This window comes from Strix uralensis, chromosome 2 (genome assembly GCF_047716275.1).
Source record: "Strix uralensis isolate ZFMK-TIS-50842 chromosome 2, bStrUra1, whole genome shotgun sequence".
NCBI lineage: Eukaryota > Metazoa > Chordata > Aves > Strigiformes > Strigidae > Strix > Strix uralensis.
The window spans coordinates 1153636-1181480 of record NC_133973.1 but is presented as its reverse complement, the minus strand read 5'-3'; the positions used below and the strand labels follow the sequence as shown (position 1 = coordinate 1181480).

At 42.2% G+C, this 27845-nt stretch overlaps 1 protein-coding gene across 1 annotated transcript; it reads left to right on the top strand.

Moving 5' to 3' along the window:
* Positions 1-204: 204 nt before the first annotated feature.
* On the top strand, positions 205-27845 carry DPT (dermatopontin). The gene is made up of 4 exons (XM_074852329.1): positions 205-507; positions 10841-10966; positions 21175-21282; positions 27073-27845. Exons 1-4 carry the CDS (start codon positions 209-211, stop codon positions 27137-27139), a joined length of 600 nt encoding a protein of 199 aa, XP_074708430.1. The 5' UTR covers positions 205-208; the 3' UTR covers positions 27140-27845.

Below are 27845 nucleotides of genomic sequence, written 5' to 3'. Positions count from 1 at the left end.
CTCTTACGGTCTGCAGACTTACTGTACTTGCAGAATTCCACCTTAAAAGTAATTGGACGTGTCTGTAACTCAGAGAAGGTTTGCTAAGCAATGACACATTGCACTTGGATCTGGAAGCATAACATCTGGAAGCCAAATGTTAGAGGCGATATAAAAGGGCCAGCCCAACAAACCAGCGGGGCATTTCTAAGCCAGGAACATCCTCAGGATGGACCTCGTCCTTCTTTGTGTGTTCCTGCCTCTGGTGACCGTGGCATGGGGCCAGTACGGCGACTATTACTACGGCCCCTATAATTATGGAGATAATGATGAATGGGCCAATGTGTATCGGCAGGGTTTCAACTTCCAGTGCCCGCACGGGCAGGTGATCGTGGCCGTCAGGAGTGTTTTCAACAAGAAGGAAGGCTCTGACAGACTGTGGAACTACGCCTGCATGCCGGCGGCCCAGAGCCTCGGTGAGCCGACAGAGTGCTGGTGGGAAGAGATCAACAGGGCGGGAACCGAATGGTAGGATACCCCCAACCATCCCCGGAGGGCACAGCCCTGATACCCCCTGTGGAATGCGGGTGCTAATACTGCAGTCAGAGCAATGCAAGCGCATATTAATGCCATCATAACCAGCAGCTTCACTGCCCTGAACTACTGCCTGAGCCTCATTAATCACAGTGCATGTGTGTGAGGTGGTCAGCATCACATTTGCCTTCTCTGTAGCAATTTCTTACTGGAGGGTCTCAGTGCACTTTAGAAATGCTGTGTCGTTTGGTTACTCACAACCTCAGCTGTAAAGTGGTTTGGTCTTGCTATTGCTGATTCACAGATGAGGAAAATGAGGCATGAACATTCAGTGAGGAGAGGATAAAGTTCCCCTTGAAAGGCCACACGTTGAATCAGTGACTAAACTGGGGAACAAATTGTAAACCTCCTCACTCCGTCCTCCTGCTCTTATCACTAGAAAAAAAAAAATCTCCTCTGTATTGCACTGGCTTTTCTCTTTGTGTTTTTGTTGCTAAGCTTTTTGGCTTAGGCACAGTCAAAGGCTGTTTTATAGTCATGCTGGTGTTACAGGAGCCAAAAATCCACACTAGTGAGTGATGATGGTGGCATATGCATGCATGACAATGAGAGCAGAAGATCATGTTAATTCCCTAATACAGTCAGTTTTGGTTAACTAAATGTTACATTTTCCATCAACCTTAGAGGCAAAGATGATCACATTTTACAGCCACAATAAATTCTGGAAATATGTATAGTGTTTCATGTTTAGGAAGCACAGTATTTAATTATCTTCTGATTTTTTCATGAACTGTGAAACACAGTTTTGGAAAACTCTGAGTTTGAAATATTCCTTGGACAGAATGAAATGAATGCAAGAATATTTTCAAACACTCAAAATGGTTTTGTTCCAGAAATTGCAATGTGATTTTTGTAGATTTCATGTCATACGGGAACAGGTTAGCAATGAAATGTGAAACTTCTGCTTTTTAAATGATTCAAAATTTTCTTCTGAATTATTCATACTCCTTCATTACCACGTGATACATTCCTATGGCTGATGCAATTGCTAAAGAAAAAAAGATTGACCCTATACTTAATTTTGGAATAAGAACTGAAAAGAAAGGGGGAGAGCTGCAAGACAGGCAGACAGAAGACACTGTGATAATCCTGGGTGGCTTCATTTTTCATACATTGATGCAATTTCTACTTACTGCATAGTTATTTTGAATTAGACCTTTCTATTGTTCAAAATAAAATCGTTATTCTCTTTCTAAAAATCTCTGGCAGCAATTGCTCAAGTTCACTTCTCACAGACAGGATACTGTCTAAGTCTTTACAGAACATTTTCTTCTGCTATCTAACCATGGGGTCATATTCATCACCACGCTCCCTATGCTTAGCATGATTACATCCACAGTGTATTATTCGAATCTTGTTTCCTTCACTTTTAAAAAAAAAAATCTTTCCACTTTGTCCTCTTCTTGCCTACATTTTTTCCCATTGCCAACCCTGTCTTTTCTCCAAATGTATTTTTTTTCCAACCCCTCTTTAATGTTATTAACTCTGTTTCACTCTCTTTCCTAGCTTCTGGAGTTCTATTAGTTATTTCTTCCCTAGCTCACCTTTCCAGTCCAACATCCTTACACCTGTCTGTCTTCTCTGCATAGATGTCCTTCCTTCTTTCTTCTATCTATTTTGGGGGGAGGAGGGAATACACCAAAGTGATTAGGGAACACATACCCCTTTGCAAAGATGAATTTGTGCTCCTAATTACTTGGGCTATTTCCATAAATCTCAGCTAGCTCTGATTGGTTGTGTTCTGCAGGGCTGAGCTGGTTGCACCTACAGTGCTTCATGGAGAGAGGCTTGCTGTAAGCCAGCACGTCCCTCGCTGTGCCCAGATGCTGCTGCCCAAGAACCCCACAGGCTCATCCCAGACTGGATTGAAAGTGTGGGCCAGCAGGCAGCCAGCCTGGAGTGTCTGAGTGCAAACTCAAACCTCAAATTAATGTGACAGCATGGATGTAGCCTGTGTGGCCTTTGACAATCCCACACCTTCTCTCTTAGCAGTCTTACTTCTCATAGCTGTCTCTCTTCTCTCTCTTCCATGCCCAGCTCAGTGCTATCTGGAGCCAATTCTAAAGAGATTGACTCAGTAATCAAGTGGGACCACAAATATGAATTGCAATCTGTACCATTAGTTCCTGTTTGGCCACCTCTGTTTCCCCACTGATCCCCTGATGAACCAACCTCTTGGTGAGCAATACCTCATCCTCATTTCAGCTGACACAGCACTCTGCTGGACCTGCTAGTCCATTCCCCATCCATGTAGGATGGACTGTCATATTCCTTCTTCAGCTCTGCCTCATAGGGTATTTTGTCTCACCTTGCACATCACATCCAGGGAGATCCAATGGCTTGTACCACCAATAACTACAAAGCTGTCAAGTTTTCCCTAAAATTTAAGCTACATTTCCTCTGCTGTAATTGAGGCTTTTTATTCCTTGCCCTGCGTTCACTGAGTAATGAAAACAAGCACACTGCATCCTTTGTAAAATCTCTTTAACTTATTAATAGGTAGCAGTTATGCCCTTCCCTCACCCACACACCTTCACCCATGCTTTTGCCTTCTGGCTGAACACGCCTCCATTCCTCTAGTCCTCCGGAAATTTATATTCCGGCACTTCTAAGCAAGGATCATACGTACAGCTCTTCTCTGAATTCCCTCCAGTTTCTCAGCCATGCCCCAGAAACTCTAGTCTGGTAGAAACACCACAAAATGACCTCTGACAAATGATGTTTATGGAGTTTCACAAATCACCATTCCTGACTGCTGTGCAGCTGCACAACAGAGACAAATCCAAGAGAGGTTTCTTTAGAAAAGACAACAAAGCAAGAAAAGCTTTAGAGAGAAAATGAAGTGGGAATATAAAGCAGAGAGAAGAAAGTCTCCAACTCATTATTTTCTTTGGCCGTTAGCACTGGGGGGAAATGGCAGAAATGGATGTGGGGAGCGTAGGGATAGAAGAGTTGCAGGGCTGGAGGGTAGGAGAGAACCACTGCCAGAGCTGGTTTAGGTGAGTTTGCTTCCTACACTAACACTAGGTATTATATGGACTTCTAGGATTAAAAGACTTTGCATCTTGGAGATGTGAAACAAATTATTCAACAGAAAGAGGGCAATGACACAGATCCACATTAGGCATCTAATCATGATGCCTAGTTTATAACCTCTGCCCCCTTCCAGGGTCAATGGAGAGAAACAGGTACTCTAAAAGCTGCTCTCTGGGCCACCCCATCTCTCTCCTGAAGAAGACTCATGAAATCAAATAACCTCTGACAGTTGCCTACAATTACCTACTGACATTTCAGAATACATCTAACTAGAGGTGCCTCACTTAATAAATGCACCCCTGAAGTTAAGCATATATGTGCATACGCTTCTGAAGAGAGCATGTCCTTTTGTGTTCTGCTCGATGGACATGAGAAACCTGTGAACATGCTACAAGACTCAGGGAAAAATTTGGCAATAGACTGGGATCAGATGACCTCTCATGAGCTGAGATGTCTTCTCAGCTTCATTAATCTCTGAACACTTTTAAAGTTAAGTAAGTGTACAAAGGCTTTGTTGAATCTGTCCCAACACCTTACTTCTGCAGAGGCTATGTGCTAACCAAGATGCTATTCACTACTGGGAGCAGAATCTGTTCCTGGATAATTTGGAAATACTCATGTCTGAAGCAGTGAAAAGTCTTCAGGGCATCCTCTGATTCTACACAGTTCTAACTATTTGTATGCTGCGACATCTCAAGGAATCCTGCCTTTCAGACAGAATAAAGCTTATGTTCTTAGCTCCATTTGTACTGGAGGAAGTTTGACCTTGGGCAAATATTTTACCACCTAAGAAAAGGTAAGGTCTGAGTGACTGCGGGTGAGACTGTTCTTCAGTGCTTCACTGAATACTAGAGTTGCCTCTACAGATCAGTCTTTGAACAAGGTACTTAAGAAAAACTATTTTTCTTGCCTGAAAGTGATCATACCAAAGGACAGGGATCACACATACAAATGAGCAAAAGCTTCCAAGTGAAAGACAAGCAACTCTTCCTTCCAGGAGAAAATGTTTGTTTTACACCACACAATGCAGATGGAACCATGCCATATCCCCAATATAGTCCCAGTTACCCATAAAGCACAAAGCAGAAGCATTTCCAGCTAAATGGTATTTAATGCATGTTTATTGCCTCTTTTTTCTTGTTTAGACTTCTGAGAAACTGTTTGGATAGGACTTGGAAAAAGCAGATATCCACATTCTCCCTCTGCACTCCCATTCTCACCCTCCTTTGTCTTCTCATTAAGTGCAGAAACACTCGCATGCACGCAGATCCTCCAAGCAGGCACACAACCCTGTTTCCCACAAAGTAGGTGCAAAGACAGACTCATGAGCAAAAGAAGTGTCTGCAGGAGCCTCCTGTTCAGGCACTGGCAGCACGCCCCGGTACATCTGCGAGGAACTGGTTTTGTTCTCAATCTCTGACCAATCCCAAATCTCAAATCTGAGGCTGTATTACCCAAACCCAATAATCAAGCTGCCCTTTCAAAATGTTCCCATTTGTGCTATCTGCGCAAACAAGTTAATTTTCTTCAAAGCCCTAGGTTTATGTTAAAGGGATAGTACTAAAAGCTTTTAGCACAGCTGCAATGGACCAAGTCCAGTGGGAGCATCTGAGGAGAAGAGGGGTGTGTCTGCAGACAGGGAGGCCTCATCAGTGACTGTCAAGAAGAAATCAACAGGATGAATAGGCCCTTGCCTTCCCTTTAGGTGGGGAGGAGAAAGTCATCACTGACCCCTAAATGGAAGAAAAAGATAGCTGAAGATGATAGTGAGGTTGCCTTTGGCCTATGAAAGTCATGACAACATGTCTCACCACCCCACAACAGATAGCGAAGCCTCCTCATAGAAGTGGCCATGGGAGACTGAAACGGCCTAATCACATAAAAATCATTCCCTTCATCTGAGTGCCAGTGTTTCAAGTGTCCTGAGCCTGCCCTCAGCCACTTACATCTCCCCACTCATCTGTAACAGACTCACTGTTAAATTAGCTTTCATCATGCGACTAACCAAATTACACAGAGGGAGGACACTCCACAAAAATAACTCGGGAGAGCAGGACAGGGTGTCCCCTCCACAGCTGTACCAAAAGGAAATTAAGTTTTGGATATTAAAAGTAACAGATTTTCGTGAAACAGCACTCCAGGAAAACAGTCTATCTAATGTCTCGTTAAAAAATCCCTCCCACACTCTAACCGTGGCCTTACTGGCTGCGTGAGGTTAGGCCATCTCTCTCCATGTGCACTCCAGCAAGGACTGCGGATGAAAGCACACAGCGTTGTTTCTACTGGGTCAGTTTGCCTTGTCTGATATATCTCCATAATATATAGATTTTTCTGCTGTGACAGGCTCTGGAGAGATAGCTTTAAAGTAATTAATGATGCAAGTTTTTCAGGCGCCATCTGCTCTACAGCAAAACAGTGGGATTTTTCCAAAGTACATAGACTGACACTCTCAGGTTACCCTGTTATAAGGAACAAACCGCCCTTAATGCAGCGCGACCCAGTGACTACTGAGCTGTGTGTCAGACTCTGCATGTTTCCAGAGAGCTTCAGGAAGTGCTACCTGATCAGTGCAGCAGGGGCTCAATGCATGCACCACCTACTGCATCTTGCCTTGGGTTTCTCTGAGCGGTTTAGTGAACAGACTTCCTCTTTGGGTTGTCATCTTCAGGACAACATGCTGCTCAGGCTAATCCCTGGTGTGGCTGAGGGACAGGAGGCCTCGGAGAGAGGTTTATAACACAGCGCCAGCATTAGATGGGGCACAACACTCCGGGTCTATTTGTAGCAAACAGCAAAAATAAGATGTAGACATAATTGTGAAGTGTCACAATTGGTGCCACTGCTCAAAACAATTATACTGTTCCAAGCAATATTTGTCTTCAGTCTGGCAGGCAACTGTTGAGTCACTGAGGTACACGCTTGGTCGCTAAGGCTGTATCAATGTTTGTAAATAATGTGGCACAATGTAAGTGGATCTGTGGGGTGAAACAGTTCGTGCATGGACCCAAAATTCACACATGCATTTTGAGTGGGTTTGTTTCAAACCAGCTCTAGTTTCGTCTCACAGATAAAAGCTCATTGGTGAACAAAACTAAACTGATAACACAGATGCAGACTTTGGCTGCAGAACTCAGCTGTACAGTTAACCAGTTCAGAAGAAGATTTGGCTAAGGAGAGGCTTTCCACAGCAATTGCAGGAGGCTGGGAAAGTCTCAGCTATCATACCCCTGTTACTATACAGAGCTCCTCCCAAAATAAGGCTGTATAGTTTACTTACTTTCCATGAAATACTGCAGTCCTTTCCAACAGATCTAAATGAGGGAAGGGAAGGGCAACTTCCCATTCAACAGCACCTGATGCTCACCACCACCAACCTTCCCACTCCCCCACCCACCTGCCAGCTCACCTCCTCTTCTCCCAGTACCAGATACAAAAGGCAACTCTCTTCATGCATTGCAACTTGATCCAACTAGAAAAACAAAACCACCTATCCATTGCCAAATTGAATCCCACACAGTCCCAGCTGGTTTCTCAAGCTCTTCTGCATTCACCTTCTGAGGTATCTTCCCCTCTTCTCACCAACGTCAGGATTTCACGAATGAGGAGAAGCCAGTGACATTAACTGAATACTGAATTATCTTCTGTAACAAAAGTGCTACAGAGTGGGTCTAGTGAAAAAGGCATTTTTTTTACTTAGCCATAAATCAAAGGTCCTGAATCACTAGTTTTTATTCACCACACTGGTCTGCAGGATTTGCTGCGACAGGAGCAGTGAATTCAACAGAGAAGGAAGAAATCCTCACATATTAAGTATGGTTTTCAGATTAGTGCACAGAGCATCTGACTAAAAAGGTGTGTATGGAGAGGTTGTTTCCCTTAAAAAATTACTTTCTGCTTGTAGGAAAGAGGCCAACTGGGAAAAGGAAAGAGAAGAAAGTATTTTATATGAGCTCACAAATAAGCATTCCAATTTCTGAGAGCATCTCTTCATTTTTGGAGGAATATCTGGATTTGACTTGAAAATAAGATCAGGAAAAAAATCTGATGTTATCTTAAAGCTAAAGAAAAGTACTTCAATGTCACTATTCTCTTTCTTTTGCTGAACCCAATATTGAGCTTGAATAACAGAATGCAGGACTCTGCGTGTATGAGATTGAAGTAGAGAGGGAGAAGCAAACATGACCTTAAAAGTATATTTCAAATTTTACTTTGAATGTTTTTAAAATAAAATGACAATTTAATTATAAGACATGACTTATGTCCAGTTATACTCTCCACCTAAGAAACTAATTTTTAAGGCAACTCCAAATATTTTTTTAAACAGACTTTTCATGAGAAGATAGAACTAGGATCAAAAATAACCAAACCTTCCTAATAGCTGGTGCCCAGATATGCAGGCATGTAAACATAGGAGTATTACGTTAGCTAGATTCTTTTTCAATCCCCTAAAGAGAGAAGGAATGTTTCCACCAAAACTGGACTGTATTAGTAGAGGTGTCAAGAAAATAAAAACTGTTGTAGGGCAAAGAGAGAGGGAAAGAGGGCAGGTCTTCCCAGTCTGACTGTGAGCAGGTGCGGAGAGAAAAGGAGAAGGAAGAACCTCCCACAAAGACACATACGGGCAGGAATATCAGATGCTGATCGGCCGAGATGGGAAATTGCAGGGCAATGCCAAGGCTCTGAGAGGAAGGTCAAAGGAAACAGGAACAAAATGCTCCTGCTATGGCACCTATGCAAAAGAGCTAGAAAATCTCCCAGGGGCACAAGGACTTGAGCAGTGGAAATGCATGTAACTGGGAAGGGGGAGAGGCAAAAGAAGATGGAGGCACAAGTTTGGTTCTACTTTACACAGGTTAATGCTCATCCTGCAACAGGTACAACCATTTCCTATATTTCTGCATATCGACCTTTCTTCCATCAGGGTAACACCAATCATCTGCAGCTATCCAATATGTTTACACAGAGCCTTAGCCATATGTTCCCATGGCCTATGTGCCAAAAAACAGAGCAACTTCCTATCAAAGTCCTGCTGAAATCCTCTGAGTGAGAGCCAAACTGCCTTACTTGGTGTGATACCATAGCAACTCAGAGTCCCCATCACTGCTTATCTCTGAAGGTGCTCGAAAGAGTCTCTCAAAGCACAGCAACTATGTGTGGCCCCAGCAACGTGGGATACGCAGGGACACAAACAAATGTAAATACTCTTGTCTGAACAACAGAACACGGTGGAAGGGACATACAGAAGAGACCCCTAGTTCAAAGGCGGAAGCTGAAAGTTAGGCAGAGGAATTCAGTCCTGCACTGGTCAAAATTGATCAGTTTTTCAGCTTTTGCATACAATCACTTGAGCCTCACACTTTGGGAGCACTAACACCTGTATGCACAAGTGAAGGACTTTCCAAACACCAAACTCTGCTAGACGATGTGGTGTCCCTTCTGGGAACTTCAGGCTCATTAAAATAAACTATGAGGTTATTGAATGAAACTAGGGGAAAATTTTGGTATTTGTTAATGATAAAGTGACTTCTGAAAGTGCCTTTTGGATATATCAATGTATTTGATTTTATGGTATCGCAAGGAAGGTTTGCTACAGCTCTAGGCTGCCAGTTTTCCTTGATGAAGGAAAAAGAAAGAAAAGGAAAGGAAATGGAAGAAACTGAATTCCTGTAATTTTCTCCAACAGGGAAACAATGAGGCTAGGAGGGTGCTTGAGAGAATGAGCACTCAATAGCTGAGTTAATGAGCTGTCTGTTTTCACAATCTCCTTGTCTTTAGTCTCCAAGAAGCAAGCTATACAAACTGATTATCACTTGAATTACTTTGGTATCAGTGTCCAGGTGCTTGTAGGGTGTGCAGAAAGAGCAGCATATATCTGCATGCTTAGAGACCATGTCTATTCTACTTGAAGGCAGTGATTTACCTGTATGACAGAATTCCCCAGTACACAGAAAGCATGAAGCAGCAGACTTTCCTCTTGAAAATCCAATCAAAAATTGTATGTGAGTCTTATAATTTCTTAACATGCGAGTCTCGGTTTTCCTCATGTGATTGTTATCAAATCATTATTTCATCACAAGCCTATAATGTTTTGAATTAAGAGTGCCTTCTTCTGGAAATAGGTAATTGAGAAAGAAATAAAATAAAATTGCTGAACTTCTCGTATAAAAGAGTTTCAAAGGCTTCTTTTTTGTAGCGAAGCAGTCAAAAAAATTACTCCAGTGAGCCTGTATCGGGTCTGGCTGAGCCAGAATTGGTTTTCCCCTGTAGCAGCCCTCATGGTGCTGTGTTTTATGTCGGGAGCTGGCAGGGTGTTGATAGCACACTGGTGTTGTGGCTACTGCTGAGTGGTGCTTACACAGCACCAAGGCTCTTTCTGACATTTCCCCCCCCCACAGTGGGACGGGGTGGGCAAGATCTTGGGAGGGGACACAACCAGGACAGCTGACCCGAACTGACCAAAGGGATATTCCATACCATATGATGTCTGCTCAGTATAAAGCTGGGAGAAAGGAGGAAGGGGGTGGGGTCACCCTTGGTCCTCCAAGGCAACCACTACGCGTATGGGAGCCCTGCTTCCTGAGAAGGCCCGACATCGCCTGTTCATGGGAAGTAGAGAATAAATCTGTTTTCTTTTTTTTTGCTTCCGCGCGCGGACCTTTGCTTTGCTTTGCTTATATTAAAACTGCTGTTGTTTTACCCACAAGGGTTGTTTTGTTTTCCTATCTTATTTTCTTTCCCTTCTTTGCCCTATTGAGAAAAAAAGGGGAAAGGGGGGGAAGTGATAGAGCGACTTGGTGGGTACCTGGCATTTAGCCAAGGTCAAACCACCACAGAGCCCCAAAAGCTCAGATACCAACAGTCAAAGATAAAAGTATTAATGGACTACTTTGAAGTCAGTCTCATGATTTGTAAGCAGTTGAGAATGTCAACAGCACAACAATCTTCCTGCCTGATTAGCATACTGGAATGATTAAATACTTAAAACCAGTTTAAACAGTTTTAAGTGTAACATAGATGTTAAGACATTATTAGTTAACTATTGCTGCTTTCTTATACAAAATGGTTACTCAACACACAGTCAGTGCATACAGTGCTACTCAATACAAAGCTGAACCCTTAGCTTCCACCTTGAATCAAAATTTTTAATGCTGTTTTCAGAAATGCTTGAAACTATCAGGAAATCTAACATCATGTTTTCCTTACGTGTTCTCTTCTTCCTCCTCTTTATCAGGTACCAAACCTGCTCAAACAATGGGCTGGTGGCTGGTTTCCAGAGTCAGTATTTTCCATCTGTGCTTGACCGTGAATGGCAATTTTACTGCTGCCGCTATAGCCGGAGATGCCCGTATTCATGCTGGTGAGTTCAAGCAGAAACCAAACCTCTTAGCCTCTCTTCCCCAGCAGTCCTTATAAATGTCCTTCGCTGCTTGGCCCATCAAAAACCTTGTCTGAGAAAAAGTTAACTGTGCTTTATGGGGCTAAGCAAGTTATTTCCAGTCTGGTAAGAGGATCCATGAGGATCCATGGCTAAGGGAAGAGAACGAGGTCACAGCTACGCTGAACAGCGCGATGCGATGAACAGGTCTGGCTACCAGCAGCAGCCTAGTTATGCTGGAAACCATGACAAAAGTCTCCTAAGTGGAAGGGCATTTCAAAGGTGGTGATATAGCTCCCACTATAAATCCAGCACATTTACAGGAGTAGGAGCATCTCTGCACTACGCCAATCGTGCCACAATGACTTACAGGAGTGAACTTACTGACAATTACCTCAGAAAAAATATCCTCTGGCTGACAACTTGGGATTTTTGTATTTGCAGTGCATACAACTTGCCCCCCCCGTCAAGGCTGAAGACCAGTCAAAACGAGCTACTGATCATAGCCCAAACCTAAAAAAAAAACGTAGCCTCACCTCAACACAGTATCACAACTGGTACTGACCACCTCACAGAGGCTATGGAAAAATGAGCTACACATCCCAAGCTTCCCTGTGTCCCCAGGTGTGGTTTCTCTAAATTGAGACAGAAGCACAGCAGCAGACTGTGCAGAGGAAACGCATATTGCTCCTGTCCATTCTGTGTAAGAGAACTCATGGCTTTAAACTCTGGGGCTATTAATCCAGCTATTCTCACTGATACAAAGAATAACCCGCATGTACTTAAAAAAAAAAAAAAAAAAGAAAAAAGAAAAAATAGCAAGAAAAAATCTGTGCTTGAATCTTTGTTTCCAGACCTCAGCTTTGAAGTAAACTTCCCATTGAGACACATACAAACTGTTTATATGCCCCTGGGTCTTACTTGTCTGGCTGGCTACTGGCCAAACACAACAGCAGTGCTTTGCTTTGCATCCTTCAGTCTTCTTGCAGCCAGGAGGAAAATAAATGGGGTTTTATTATTATTTTTAAAGATTTTAAATGACAGGAACTCTGTAACAAAGTCTTTGAACATTCTTCTGCCCCCTTTCCAGCCTACACTGCCTACGGATGTTTTCTACCTGGGGGTTTATTTACATACTTGCCCAGGCTCTTCCCTCTGAGGGAAACTCACTCTAACTTTTAAGCAGTTCTTCCAACCTCTCCTACTCCTCTAATATTGTGTGTATTTTCAGAGAGACGGCAGAAATCTTCTCTGACCTCTTTTGTTGTTGTTGACAGTTTTGCTTCCGTCAGAGGTTGTCCTGACAACTGGGAACAGCTTTGTTTCTGCCTTGCAAATTGACATTCAGAGTAATGCAAATCCTAATGTAAATGTTTGGGGTTACTGATGTCTTGGTTTCCATTCCAGCTGCACACGGACTCCTATACTGCCCTTATATTTCCAACAGTGACAACACTCCATTTTGATGCTTGGAAAAGAATGCCTTGTGCAGTTCAGCTGCTACTGGCTTTCCATGCAGAAAACACAGCATTTCAAAGGCAGGTGAAACATTTTTCCCTCTAAGCAGGGTAGAAATCCCATGTGCTCAAGTCATTCTGGGAAGGGAGAGCTGTAAAACCTCTGGGAAGACCTGTCACCTGGCTTGTGAAAAGCTTCTGGTGCATGGTTTGTGATTATGGTTCATTATAAAACCATTTACAAACCCTGTATTACCAGGCTCAGCCACTCCATCTGGAGCCCAGTTTGTTCTGTTCAAGCTACTGGCTTATCTTGACACTTCCATGTCCACTCTCAGCCTGGACAGTCTCTCATAGTTTATTCTACTTGAGAGCCTTGTTTGACCTTACTCTCTTGAAGTGCCTTCTTACAATATATTTCTTCCAATTTCTTTCAATCTCTCATTCTGCCTTTGGCATTAGCAAGGTAGATACAAGCTCTTTCTACATACAGCTATCCAAATTAGGATGTTATGGTCTGGATGTTCAGACAACTAGATGGGTAAAAAACTGGTGGTTTAACAGGCTCAGAGGGTAATGGTTAAAGGGTGACAGCCTGCCTGGGTGCCCCTTATGAGCAGAGCACTGTAACTAATGGTCCACCCTGGGACTCCTCCTGCTTAACATCTTTACCAATGACCTTGAGGAGGCAACAGAGCACACTCTTGCCAAGTTTGCACCAAATTGGGGGGGAACAGTGTGAGGCCAGGACTGCTGTTCAGAGGGATATAAAGAAAACTTTTTCCTCTACAAGGACAGTGAGGTAGTAGAGGAGGTTTCCCAGTGAGGCTGTGCAAGCTCCATCCTTGGAGGTTTTCAAGATTTGACTGAATAAAGCCCTGAGCAGCCTGGTCCGACCTTGTGGTTGACCCTGCTTTGAGCAGGGGGCTGTACCAGAGACCTGTTGAGGTCCCTTTCTGCCAGAGTTATCCTGCAATCCCAGATGGGAGGACTCCTCTGCTGGAGGGCCCACACCATGCAGCTAAACTCTCCTCTCCAAAGCAGCAGTCTCCTGCCTATTGTCTGCTGGGAATGGTTTCTTTTCTGTTTTATTCCCTTTACCCTGTCTAGACAGTGTCTGTGAGAGTGCTAGCTGTTATGCTAACATATGAGCAACATAAACTGCAATGTGGTAGCGCAAAATCCCATGCTTTGGACCCAGTTTTACTACTACAGATGTGACTTGTCTGAATTGTTAAACTTCAGTGTACAGCGACTAAACTTCCCATTCCCTAAGCTCAGGAGATCTCACTCACAACTTCGCTTCCATTGGCATTTCCCAGTTACTATCACAAAACCTTGTTCACACATCACACTTCTGGTCTGTATCTTGCACTCTGTTTAAGACACATTTGACCGAGACAATGTGTTTTCCAAACAACCTGCGAAGCAGTTCTTGGCTACCATGGGTAGGACCTCAAAATGTATATGCATATAAGACACAATAAAAATGCCTGTACATATACAGTATCATTATTGGTTACAGCTTCTGCCCCAACCTATAATGGTATTTATTCTGTTTCAGAAACTAGCTGTCAATAAACTATCTGTGGAGAAATGGCTATTAACAGGCTGCTGACTCCTATTTCTTGGTTGAAGCAGCTTCATTTCATGCAAAGGCATCTACTAGTATATGACTATGTGGAAAAGCAATACCAGGAAAATATGCAATGACTGTGGTGCCTCATGGATCATGCGTGACACAGGAAAATCCATATTCAAAGACAATCCACATTGCAGAACTTCTCAGCAGCCTTGAATTTTAATGTGCAATGAATCCTTCATTATGAAATATGGGCAGAAAGGCATTTTTAAGAAAACTGACAATACTGAGGCATAACAAAACTCTTTGTTTTAAATTAGCTCTCACCTTGGGTATTTGATCCCTTCCTCTTCCAGCTGTCTCTGTACAGGGCTCTCTGGCAAATATAAAAGCAGTAAGACAGCCGATCCTTATGCACGGTTTCTCTTGGCTCTTCTTCTTCAGGACTACATTCCTCCTGAAGTGAGCCGGTCTTCCCTACAACGAATAAAGAGAGGTTTTCCCCATGTGTATGAGCCATGCAAATGGTTTGTTAGAATTTGACCTGTTTTTTACAGCTAGAACATTCCTGTGTTTTTGAATCCTACTAATACTTTTTGGAATATTAATTTATGACACCATCATGCTGACTGAAACCCACACTTAAACACTTTGCTTAATGTAAAAACATGGTTAAAGCCAAATACACGCTTAAGGACTTTGCTCGGTAGCATCTACATCCTTACTCTTAAGAGCCCAGCAGTTCTGCTTCACAGCTCGTCTTCTCACCATTAATTCCCAGTTTACCTGTTCAGTAAGCCCATATTGAAAATAAATATACCAATCTTTTCCAGTCTCATAGTTTTGCACTTGCTATTTTAATTTTTTTTTACAAGTACTTTGTTTCCTTCCTCACCATGCCAAGTTTTGTCATGGATTCTGCACATTTTTGCCATAATGAAAATAATTAACATTCCTCACAGGAGGCAGAAAAGCTCCCATTATTTTACCTACCTAGGGAATGCTACCACAATAAAATAAACTGTGTGCTGATTCAAACCATAAAGGAAGCAAATCCATCGCAGATGAAGAGACAGTGTTATTAAGTGGTCCCATTAGAGCTCAGATTTTTCTGTTTGCCAGGAAATTGAAAGCTTGACTCCATACTCTCAAAAGCAAACACATGTCACAGAGCAGCCCCAAGTCTGCACAGACTGTTTACGACTGTTTCCCCTCTCCAAACAACCAGCAGTCCAAGGGCCAGAAGGCCTGTCTGGAGCTGTGGCTGCTCTCTGTCATGGTGACATTGTCCAGGCAACAATTACATTTTCCAAGAGTTATGGGACTTAAAAGAAATTATTTGTTTTCTTGACTCAACCTACCACCAAAGGCATATTGAAACTGATGAGATCCTATGCAGGTTTTTCAGAGATTACCAACAGCAGAGATACAAATCCAGGAAGTGAACTCAGAATAGATGTGGTAGAAGCATGCACTTCTGGGCAACCCAATTCCCCTCCCTTTTTTTTTAAAAAAAAAAAAAGGTATTTAACTGATTTTTTTTTTATAGCCCAGCAAATACAACCTTACAGTTCAATCTCCAGGATCATCTTCCAGAGACACCTTAGGAGAAACACATTTGCTTAACATTGGAAAGCTGGCTAACGTTATTTCAGACATGTCTTTCTTGAGGAACAGGCATAAGGTGACACTGTGTTGGCCTCATGGCTCCTCAGCCCTGTGAGAGTTTGTGGTTTTCACTATAACAGAGTGGAAACAGGAGGGCAGTGATGTGTCTGGGTTAATCTATGATCTCGGAGCCTGAAGCCTGAACTCAATCCTGAAACACATGTGACATGGCCACATAAGAAAACTGATCCTCTGCAGAGCAGCTCCAGGACACCTCTGGCTCCCTGGCAGCCCAGCAATCTGGGATCTATACTGGGAGCATTGGCAGGAATTTCTGTAGATGGTTTACTAAGCCCTTCTTTGGCTTTTCATCATAGTATGCTTTTTAAAAGGGGATGATCGCTGTCTTCCAGCTGGAGGAAGGATTGAAATTGATTAAAGAGACATATAATTCCCATGTTCACTGAATGCAACATGCAGGCTCATGGCTTTTGAAACAAAATTCTCCTTTAGGAGAGTCATATTCTTGAAACACTTGTAAATAACATCTGAAACGGTAAGGCCATTCAGGGGACACTCCTTGTCCTCAAAGGGCAGAAAGTTAATGTCAAAGCTTATGTTTTCCTCTTGAAATGGAACAGCTCCTTCTTTTGGCTGTGGCATTGTCAGAGGAAGAGTTCAGCAATGAAGAGGAAAATGAAGGTTAAGGAGGAGCCATTCCTCTTGTTAGCACTGTAGTTGCACAAGAATTGAAAAGTGTAAGGCACTCCAAAACAATGTACTTACTAGCAAGGAATAAATATATTCAACAGCTGGAGCAGGAAACCATGAACTCTACCACTGGTTTTGATATTTTAAAAGACTCATTTCTTTTGTCTGTTTGATATCTGAAGGCAAGGCATACCCACAGTTCCCATTTACTTCTCTAAGGGCCAGGCTATACAATACTAATACTGCCACTGGTGTGACTCGAGCTTCTTACTGGTAAAAAATAGATTCATGATAATTATTTCTGAAGTCAATCATTAAAAGAGTGCTAGGAATCACTGTAGATTAGTACAAAACATTCATCTCAGTGCTAAATGAGTAACCCTGTGTTTTCTATTAATCTCTAACATAGTAATTCTTCACCATGGAAAATAAACAAGGTTACTAGTTTCAGACTAAAATAATAACAACAGTAATCCTGTTAAAGATTTAATGCCTTTTTTCAATACATTTCTTACCCTGGGCAAGATTTATAGGATTATCGTAAAGTGTATTAGAAAAACATGCGAATGGGTGGGACAATGCAAACCAGTCAGAAGATGAACCATCCCACATCAACTCTACACCAGCTACAAACCCCACCATGAAAATACCTTTTTCTGTCAGGTTTTCCTGCTCTCCCCCACACATGCCAAACCACTTACATCCCTTCTCACAAGCTTTTCTTTCACAGTCTTTAACACAGAATCACTTGCTTTCTTCCCTCTTGACAATGTCACTAGTGCTCCAAGTCTCTTGTGTCCAAACATCATACACGTGGTACTAACCTGAAGTGGATTTGCAAAGCCAAACCACAATTCCTCTGTTTTCTGTATTAATTCTTGCAAACAGATCATACGTATTGAAAACACTAGCACTTACTAAAGGTTTCACACTACTATTTTCTCCCCTACAAGTCCTTCTCCAAACTTAACACCTATGTGCATATTTGGGTTTAGTAAACAATCCCACTAAATGCAGCCTGCTAGCCCTACACAGATCCTCTGCCTCCTCGGAGTTCATTTGGTACCAAATTACTCAGTGCCTGTGTCCCACCATCAGTATAACACAGGTCTTTTCACAGCTGCTTTGCAAGCTTCTCTTCTAAGGCCTTCCTTCATGTACCCTCCCAGGCACCACAAGCACCACAGTTTGATCCTAGAGGCCTTAGACCACCCCCAGCAGCAGCAACAACTTTGTGTCAGCACCTGGCAATTCCCAAGCTTCTCACTGCTCCCCTAACACAGTTTTCTTTGCTAAGAGGTCAATGCCAGAAGTGCTTACAGGGCCCTCATGCAGGTTACTGTGGATAGCTCTTCCCAAATGGGTCTTGCCCTTGGGCTTGGACTCCTTGGGAGTTCAGACTGCTGTGGGCAGGCAAACCCTCACCAACTAGGAAAAAAGTGTGTCTCACTTGTTTCATGACTCTTTTCAGGAATAAGCCGTACATCACCACACATGGCTCCAAATGCTACCAGGTTTGTAAATAAACCACCTGTCTGCAGGGCCCTGGTAGGTGGTTCACAGTTCATATGCATTAGAGAGTAAAACACTTAATATTTTCAGTTAAGCACTTGATAATAAAGTTATACACCAAGCTACAACAAAGGCTGAGGGAAACACTGTCCTGTGCTGGGCAGACCACTTTAAGAAGGCTCTTAATGGCTGAGCTAAATGACCTTTTTCCCCTCCATGAGGAGAAAATCACATACTGAATATCTCTATGCATTAAACACTAGAGTATCTCTCAGCGCAGATACATTTTGCTCGACCTACCCCCCAGGATTCCAAAGATGGGGATAATAGAGAAGGGCTGGGTCACGCCACAGAGCCCTGCTATATGGACAACCAATTGCATTTCCTTCTAAAGGACACAGAGCAATCCAGACGACCTTGAAATGCATGCGCCTAAGGGACCAGTTTCATAAATCAGTACAGCAAACATCAAAGAGAACTGAATTAGACAGACAGACCACACAGACCTAAGTGAACTTCAACATTGCTGTCATAGCATTACTTACCATTTTTCTCTCCAGAACAAAAGGAGTCAGCAAGCATCTGTCTATGTAACAAGACAAACTTCGGAGCAGCTCAAGTCCCCAAATCATTTACTTCTGGTAATTGCATATATTTGCTTTTCAAACATTTCTTAGCAGAGGAGCCTTAAGAGGCTGAATGGTAATGTGGAGAAGTTAGTAGAGAAGGAGGGGGAGATGACAGCAGGCAGAAAGAAAAGAGAGGGAAGCTAAATGAAGGCTCCGAACTGCATCCATTCCCTTTCAGAGTAACATTCCCTGCTTCTGCAAAAGGTCTCTGAGACCCTTCACAGTAACTCAGGAGCTTGTCGTCAGATTTACTTTTCAACTGAAAGGCTCGTCAAACAAGTTCAAAGAATTGACTCTCAGTTCTGTCTCTGAGTAGAGCTGAAAGCAGCTTTTTAACCTTGTGTTTTGCAGAGTCTCGTCTGCCCAGCACATAATGCTGGTCAAGATTACAGAACATTTTCCTTGCTGAATGCCAAACAGATGTTACGAAACACATTTGGTGGAACATATATAAACACACAACTTAGTGTTTTCTCATAATAAAAGCCCAAAAAAGCCCAAAAACCTGGAGCTGACAGGGGAATGCAAAATAAAATCCTGGTCCATAGCCGGTCTTTATATCACATTTTAAAAGCCTGCTATGACCCAGGAATCTTCGAAGATGCGCTATCAGACACTCAGGCTCCAAATTAGTAAACTAAATATGGGGGCTCTTCTCTGGCACACCATTAAACTTTCTTACCCTCCAAAATAGGATGTCTACATTCTGCCTGTTGGGAATGGTACCTACCATGTGCTAACTCACAAACTGCATCTTTGAGGTATCTGCTGAGACTGTGCTAGTTGATCTGGGCTAAAACTGTCTCGGGGATTGCTCAAATAATTTACACGTCTAGGCAATCTAGTTACAGTGCCCAGAAACAGTCTTTGGTTTTGTTTAATTTACTATCATAGACGTAGCCCCAGTTTCTCTTGGCCTCTGGCTATGGATCCAGAAATACTTTCAAGTTCCCAGGTTCATATCCATGGCTTCACTGATGGGAGACTCACGCATGCAAAAAAAGTCCTCCTCAAGGCCTTGATTTCTGTGTAAAGAAAATAAAGTACAGACCAGGTAGCAGAGGTCAGGCTTTGTGAAGTACACTCTAGCTCACATCACAGCTCCGGGCATGGAGTGCAGGGCCCCGAGAGCAGCTTTTTGCAAACTGGAGGGCTTTCAACAAGTTGGCAATACAGAAGGACCAGCTTATGCTCAGGGTAAGGTTCCAACTGAATGATGTTTTTCTTTCATTTTCAAAAGCTGAAAATGACCTGGAATTAAGTTACATCTGCTTTACGAAGAAGATGTAACCAGCATTAGATTAGGGTAAATAAAGTGATCAAAAATACATTTAAAATACATAGAGTGATGGCAATTTCAGAGGATTTTTTTGTTATAGCAAGTGGTTCTAGGAGAAAGCAGCCTGATCACAGAATCACAGAACCATCTAGGTTGGAAGGGACCTTGAAGATCATCTAGTCCAACCGTTAACCTAGCACTGACAGATCCCAACTGCACCAGATCCCTAAGTGCTATGTCGACCCTGATGTTCCAGAGTCCCTCAGTTTTCAGGTAAATTTTCCATTTCTGAGTACTCCAACAGTTGCTGGTTTGGGCTCCAAATACCCACTCATTTTAAAACTTAAAACCATCTCAATAATTATATTCCTAGTGAGTAAATATTTAAGCTTGTACTCAAACCCCACTGATTTAATAAAATATAAACATGCACATGAGTGATTGGCTGGGATGTGCTAGGATCACCTTCAAGCATCATTCAAGTACTGCTGTTGGGCTGAATTAAGTCAGAAAAATAGTTGTCAGGACTTCTGTAAAGGCATCTTAACCCTGTTAGTCTCAATAGGAGTTGAGACATTAATTTCCACGGGGACAGCATCTCCTTTACAGGGAACCTGATTATTCCCTGTGCTGTTTCAGAATGAAGCTGACACAACTCCACTAGCAACTCCCACGTAAAATGGTGTAATACAAGGAGAGACCACGTGCCAGATTTCCATTCCTGACCTCTAACATAATGTTGACATAAAGTACTGGTCAAGGTCCCAGCCCCTTCCTGCATCTGTTCATTATCTGTAAAACCAAGTGCAGTATTACTTGCCTATTTCCCAGGGAAGCAGTAATCATAATTTGATTAATAAGTGCAGAAGCACTTTGAGCTTCTTAGATAAGATACATTGCACAAATATTGTTCAGACCCATAGTTTTACATTATAAACTAGGCAGAAAGTGGAAACAACAAAGAGGAATGGATTAATTATTACATTCATTTAATAAAATTTATAAATGGATAAATGCTTGTACTTATTTGACTTGGCAACATTTACAGCACTCTGCAGCAGCAAACCAAACAGACTCACAAGAGGCCAGAGCAAATTCCTGAAATAAGGACATAAGTAGTAGGGAAGCTTTACATCCTTGTTCAGAATACTTTTATCCCAGAGCTGCAGATGTATATACATATAATACTCTAACTTGCTCTTAACAGTTCTAAACTTACTGAAATTTATTCACATAGCTACATGAATTAGTTGTGTAGAAGAGTCTCACAGGTGAGACTGCATCTTGTGGTGCTGTTAAGAAACAAGGACTTCTAAAAAGCAGGCAAAATCTACTATTTGAGCTGCACTCAGTCAACTGAATGTTTCTGTAAGATGGTAAATTATATCATCTTCTTTTTCCTTAATATAAAGGTTAACAACAGAATACCCAGAACACTATGGAGAAGATATGGACATGATGATGTACACTTATGACCACTACATCCGTGGGGCAACCACAACCTTCTCTGCTGTGAACAGGTTTGCTTTTCATCTGTTTCATTAACCAAAAGAAAAAAATAAAAAAAAAAAGGTCTTCCTTTTCTATTTCTCCCAAACAGTGCATGGCTACACATCATTTGCTGTGGTACTCAGCATCAGGCTAGTACTTCGGAGGACCAAAGCTCACAGTGCATGTGGTTAACTGTCCAGGGTGGCATATCTGGAATAGGGCAACTTCATGCACAAGGGGATCATTTGCCATGTCCACCTGAGAGTGAAAAATATAGCAATGGTAGGTTTGGCTAAATCTGAGCTCCACAAAGTGTAACAGATCTTCAGTACTGTTTTCACCTACCTCTGGTTGAGGCATCTTTCATCTAACTCAGTAAAAAATCAGCCTGAACACCCTGTCCTTTCAGGGGATGAGGAACTTATTTTGGCCACTTTTCTTTGCAGAGAAGCAGGGAATCTGCCAGCATGCAAAGATGAGACCATACAAACTGCAACATGCGTGCTGTAAACCGCCCAATCCATTGCAACACAATTGTAACAGATTTGGGGCCACACCAGGAATTAAAGCAATGCAGTGCACTGTACATTGATCCCTTTCCAGAAAATGAGTTAATCACATTTTCTTGATCAGTCCTGGTCATTACTTGACACTTGCCAATCCTCTTAAGTGAGGCCCTATGGCTAGTGAAGTTGTCATGCAAATAGATTCATAATTGCTCTGCTCAGTTGAAAAGAAGCATCTCTCCCTATTTACTATGCAGAACAGCAAAGTTTTAAAATTTGGATTTAACAAATCCCTCAGTGCAGTCTGCCTGGGACTACAAAGATCCTAACAGAGGAGGTTTAAGGAGAGTGTGAGCAGTCACTGAAACCTGATTGCTGAAGAGGGATCTTGATTCTTTCCTCTCAAGCTGACCTCTAATACATCAACTGTGAGCCATTTCTTTGCTGATGTTTTTTATCAGACGCCTCAGCCCAGTATATTAAAGCATTTGTTACCATGCACAGCACACGGCAAGGTGCGCTGCACTGGCCTATCGCTGCCGAGACTGGCTACAGGAGAAGGGGGAAAGAAGAGAGAAGTGGGAGTTTAAACACAGCCACATTTCAAGCTGTTTCCAATAACACTCAAAGGAGCCAAGGTGCTTTTGTCACTGTGATGCTCTCAGCTTGCTGGAGTTCACTAGGGATCCCTCGGCCAAAAGATTACCTAAAATAAGGAGGCTTTTTCAGAAATGATAACACATTGTCAGACTGCTGCAGGTCCGTAACTGTAATTACCTGGTTAAAATTCATTAGCCTGTTTATTATCAAATGGAAGCCATGTCTGCAAATTGTTCCTACAAGTGGAAGAGTAACTTTCACAGTTAATTGACTCAAAGGTATCTACTTATTGTTTTAGTTAAAGAATTTACAAGGTTGCAAGGGAGATCCCTGTTCTAGGTTTTTTCTCTTAAATATTCCCCAGTGCTATTCTTAATCCTTGTTCCTCATGGCCATGGCAGAGAGTAGGCGAGATAATGCAGACAGTGCGCTCCCCTGCAGCTGGATTCCAGCCTCCACTGGACGTGGACCAGGGTAAAGTAAGGAATCAGGAGGACACGGCTGGAAAACAGAGCAGCTGAGGTAACTGATGCCTCTGAGCAGATTTCTGTCTGTGACTGCTGAAGGCTTAACACGGCCTTCAGAATGGGGTGGCAGTGGGGGGACTGGCCAGGAGCCGAGGCAGCATCATGGGGATGTACATGGGGAGTACAGGTCCTCATGGATTATGGGAACACAATACCTGGAGAGAGAAGAAGTCACCAACACCTTTGTCCTACCATTGCTGTGAGAGCAGACATGAACCTGCAATAGTAGCAGGTGAAAACTATAGAGGAAATATTTCATGAACTGCAATCTAGGAGACTTTTCTGTGCCAATGAACTATCTGGCCCCTAGCTTCCAGAATGATTAAAACCAACTCGTGTTGCCCAGTATATGAACTGAAAAAAATTCTAGCTACACCAGTTCATAATTCGGATTCACACCGTAACTCTCCTGAGTGGTATACTCGCAAAAGTTGGCAAAGTTTGTCATCCTAAATGGTTCTTTGCAGCTGGTTGAGGCAGAATAGGAGCAGAAAAAGCTATGCCAGGAGCATGCACACATGCAGCTTGTCTGTGTAAACATGCTGTAGATTTTGAGACTGCTTTTCATTTTCAAGCACATTAAACTTGTGCCCATACTGCTTAGCCCATGACAGGCAATGTTCTTGAGCTAACAAGAGGCACAAACAAAAGCCTCTGAAGGTATTTCAGTTTAAGTTTTCCTAATCACTTCAAATAGGTATTTATAGACTTTTTGAATAAACTTGCAGAAATCACATCCTCCCATCCTACTCCCTAAGACATTGCATCACTGAGGTCACTGCTGATACACAGGTACTTCAAAGAGCACATGATACCTCTGGCAAAAGCTTTAGAAAGTTTAGAAAGGTGGTATCCCCACCTCCTCTTCTGTAATTACTCTCTGTGAGTCTCCATGCCTGGGTACCAGGAACAAATGAAGGAGTCGCTCTTCATTATCAGAGTTTTTAAGTGCTCATGTGTGGAGAACAGACTTTAGAAGTGGTTAATGTTTACATTTTTTCAGTCCCATTTTAAATGGGTCAAAAGGAAAAAACAATCATCTATAAAGCAAGACAAAAGCAGCTGGAAAGAATTAGCAGAGGCCTGAAGGATCTCTGGGAGCACATTTGGGAGTGCGGTGGTAACACTGATGTAGACAGGATGACCTATGGACATAAGTGAGGGAACATTTGCAGGGAAAGGCAGTATCTTTTGTTAGACAGACTGATACAGTCAGGTTTCAAGAAGGACATGGGGTATGTGAACCAGGCTGTGAACAACTGAAACTGCTCACATAGACATGCACATTGTAAACCCTTGGCAAAATAGCTTCTGAAATTTAAAAAACCCCAACAAAATAGCTTCTAAATAGCTTCAGCCTGAGCTCTGAAACATGCTAAGTGATGATGGCATGGCTCCCTTGTGGAGCCTTGTTAGGGGACCATGGTCTGGTTGGATCAGTCTCTTGAGTCCAGAGAGCACCACTGAGGCATTCACAGCCCAGCCTGCAGTGAGTGGCTCGGACAGGGAGGTGGGGATTACCAGACGTGCTTGTAGGGGCCACAGCTTGCCCTTCGCGGTGTAGTGTAAAAATAGCACAAGCAGACTGTCATAAGCTCATTTCTTTAACAAAACTGTTCTTGGCTCCATTTATTTGGGTGATCTGAATAGCCAGTAATTTTTTAACTGCTCTGACAACATCAATGAAAGATAGATCAACACCCAGATACCCCAGCAGTAAGTACATCTGAAATGCCCGGACAAGCTGGATATCTACCGAGCTCAGCTGAGCTAAATTATAGGGCATTTTAGGTCCCTAATAAGTTTCATATGACCAAAGAAAGAGGATTTTCTCAAACTCAATATGAATAGGAATTCATAGAATTTTTAAACTGAATTGGAAACAGATTATTTGGCAATATTTGGAGATAAAAGGTATTTTCCCCATAGCATCAAAAATTCAAATCTGACAGCACATGACAGATGGAGAGTAAAAGTGACAATTCAATATTGATGCCCCAAGCCAAGGAAAATGCATGAAATTAGTAATTTGGGGAGGGACCTACAAACTGGTGTTAAGGATTTGCAAAGGCAAGTTCATATATATTCTAGGGTATGCCACATAGGGGAATTCCTGACGGGATCTGCACCCCTTCTGGAAAACTTGTAGAGGATCTACAGATTGAAGCAGGCTAACTACTGAGTTAAACACACAGCCCAATGGTACAAAGTAATTGCCCGCATCCTGAGAAGTTAGACATATATGCTTAACTTCAAACACAAGCAATGCAAAGAAAGATAAATTAAGACGTTAAATGCATAATCGTATTGGCCATCAACCACGTGCATATATGCTAAAGTGTCTGCAAGTTCAATCTTAAATTACAACTTCAGAAATAATTCTGTTCTAATATTTTAAATGATGTTATTAATTCAGGTAACTAAAATATATTTATTTTAAAGAACTTGACTTTTAACTTTACAATATCCTGTTTTAGAAAAATGACTTGACCTCAGCTTTTGAGCTAAAAGTCTCTCTGACAACAGGTGCTAGTTTAGCAGACCTTAATTTTGACCCATATAATCCTGTTAATCCACATATGAGTCATCTTTTCTTTCCAGTCTCTCCGTGTAGCTTAGTGACCAAAAGAGTAATAACTGTCTTGGAAGAGCATGCACATAGTCCAAATGAGGACTTCCTAAAATAAACCTAAAAATGAATCTGGCATTTCATTAACCTTTGGTAACAGTTTTAGGAGGAAATTACAATTAAAAAGCATCTAGAAAAGACATAAAGCAAACCAAAAATAAACACTATATAACTACATGCAGACTTGCTGATGAGTATGAGACAGACTCGGTTCCAAATGACACTCAGCATAAACTGGTGAAGTAGCATAGTAAATTTCCAATTAAAAAACCTCCGTTAATGAAGGCTGAAATGAGATGCTTTATACCTACACAGAGTTTAAGAGTCAGCTTAAACTTATTCCAGGATAGAGTCACCCAGTCAATGAAACCATGTAAATGCAATTAATACCAAAATCTGGACTCAGGTGTCTCAGCACATCCCTGAGAGGCAGCAGGTTCTGCACCACTTTCCTCAGTGTTTGGAGACAGCCACCAGAAAACTAGGACTGTGCAGAGGTCTTGTAAAGCAAGCTCCTATTGAATCACTCCAGCAGTATTACCTGTCCCACGCCTCAGGTCTAGGAGATCACTATTATTAAAATCCAAGCTTTCAGAAACCTCTCGGAGTACTACCCATCACCAGTTTAAATGACGGCTGCCATCTGCAAGGACTGTACATTAGATCTAAACTCCTGACAGCCAGTACAAAGCAGCCTAAATTGAACATTTGCTCCACAGCAGGACAGTATTTGATCCTCTGAACTCATGCCTTTTTGTTGAGGGAAAATTTAATGCACAATAAGCTTAGGTGGAAATTTGCAGCCTGTATTGGACACTAAATCATTGGCCTCCACTGTCGAATCCTGCTGCTCCAGCCACACTGCCTACTAACAAATGTTAGTAGATATCCTGTCACTCTCCTGAGAGAGAATATAGACATTCAATTACTCACAAACCAGGAAGAGCATAAACTCTCCTTACACTCATAAACATTACTCTGCCTCACATGTGACTTGTGGAGATGAAGGATGAGAAGTGAATTTAATTTCTCTCACTACTAATTCCTTCACATCTTCAATAAAGGGCACTAGCTAGAAGATCTAGTAGTGGAAAGGGGAAAAAAAAGGGAATTAATTTTGCTGTGTGGATAACTCCTCACTTAGAAATGGCTTGAAAATCACCCATGTATTTTACTTCGTACACATTCCTGAGCAATATATCACATGACAATAACTTTTGACAGAACCATCCTTCTCCTCTTGGTTACTGATTTAAAGTCGATTTAGGACTGATCACCATTAAGAGTCATTGTCTTCTGAAGGATACTCAGAGACCTAATTATTCAGAGCACTGATTTTCTTACCTTGTAAGGGAGTGTGAAGGAATTACAACTATCAGACATATTTAATCTCCTTCCAGCCCATAAAACCATAAAGCCCTTGGAGAAAAGTCAGCTAATGGTAGACAGACATTTTTGTTGCCACAATACCTGGTGTAAAGTTATTGTTACCTGTATAGTCTTATCCTCTGCAGGTCTGGCTCACTAATATCTCTCTCTTGTCTCTCTTTCATGCAGGGATCGTCAGTGGAAATTCATTGTCTGCAGGATGACAGAGTATGACTGCCCATTTCAAAATGTTTAAAAAGATTGAGTGTACCCCACTTGGAAAGCTTGGGGATGGACAGGGTGGGATGAGGGTCAGTGATTATGGGAGAAGGGCAATTAGGCTCATAAAAAAGTACCAAGACTCATCTGCTGAAGATATAATTCTTTCCCTCTGGAGCTAATAAATAAATTGCCAGCCCATGTGCTTGCATCAGTGGTTTTGGAGGGTTCCTTCAAGCTGCACTGGCAGTTGTATCCCCCAACTAAAATTGCTTATGACATACATGTTTATGATACACAAGTCTATGGCATATGCACAGTTACCTTTTTTATATATACATATAGCCATTCTGAACACATACAACTTTCTTTCACATAGCAACTTTGTATAAATTGCTTCCCAGCACAGTCACTCCCAATGAGGTGGAAACACACTATAACCTTTCCAACATCCACCAGCCTTTCCTGTCTTCCACTTTGTACTTGGAACCAACCCAGTGATGACTACCAGCTTCTCAGCGTTTGTAGCTGAAAGTGTGCTCTGAGTAGCTGAAGGTGTCCTGAAAGTGGCATCAGGAGGTCTGTACTGCATCTGGCATTACCTGTTACAGCCCTCAGAGTAACTCCGCTGCAACAAAGGTCTGCCTGCACAGGGGAATTCCAGGTATTTACAACACTGGAAGACGTCAATACCTGATTAAAATGAGAGTAGATCCATCAATAAAAACAGAAGCCTAACCCAG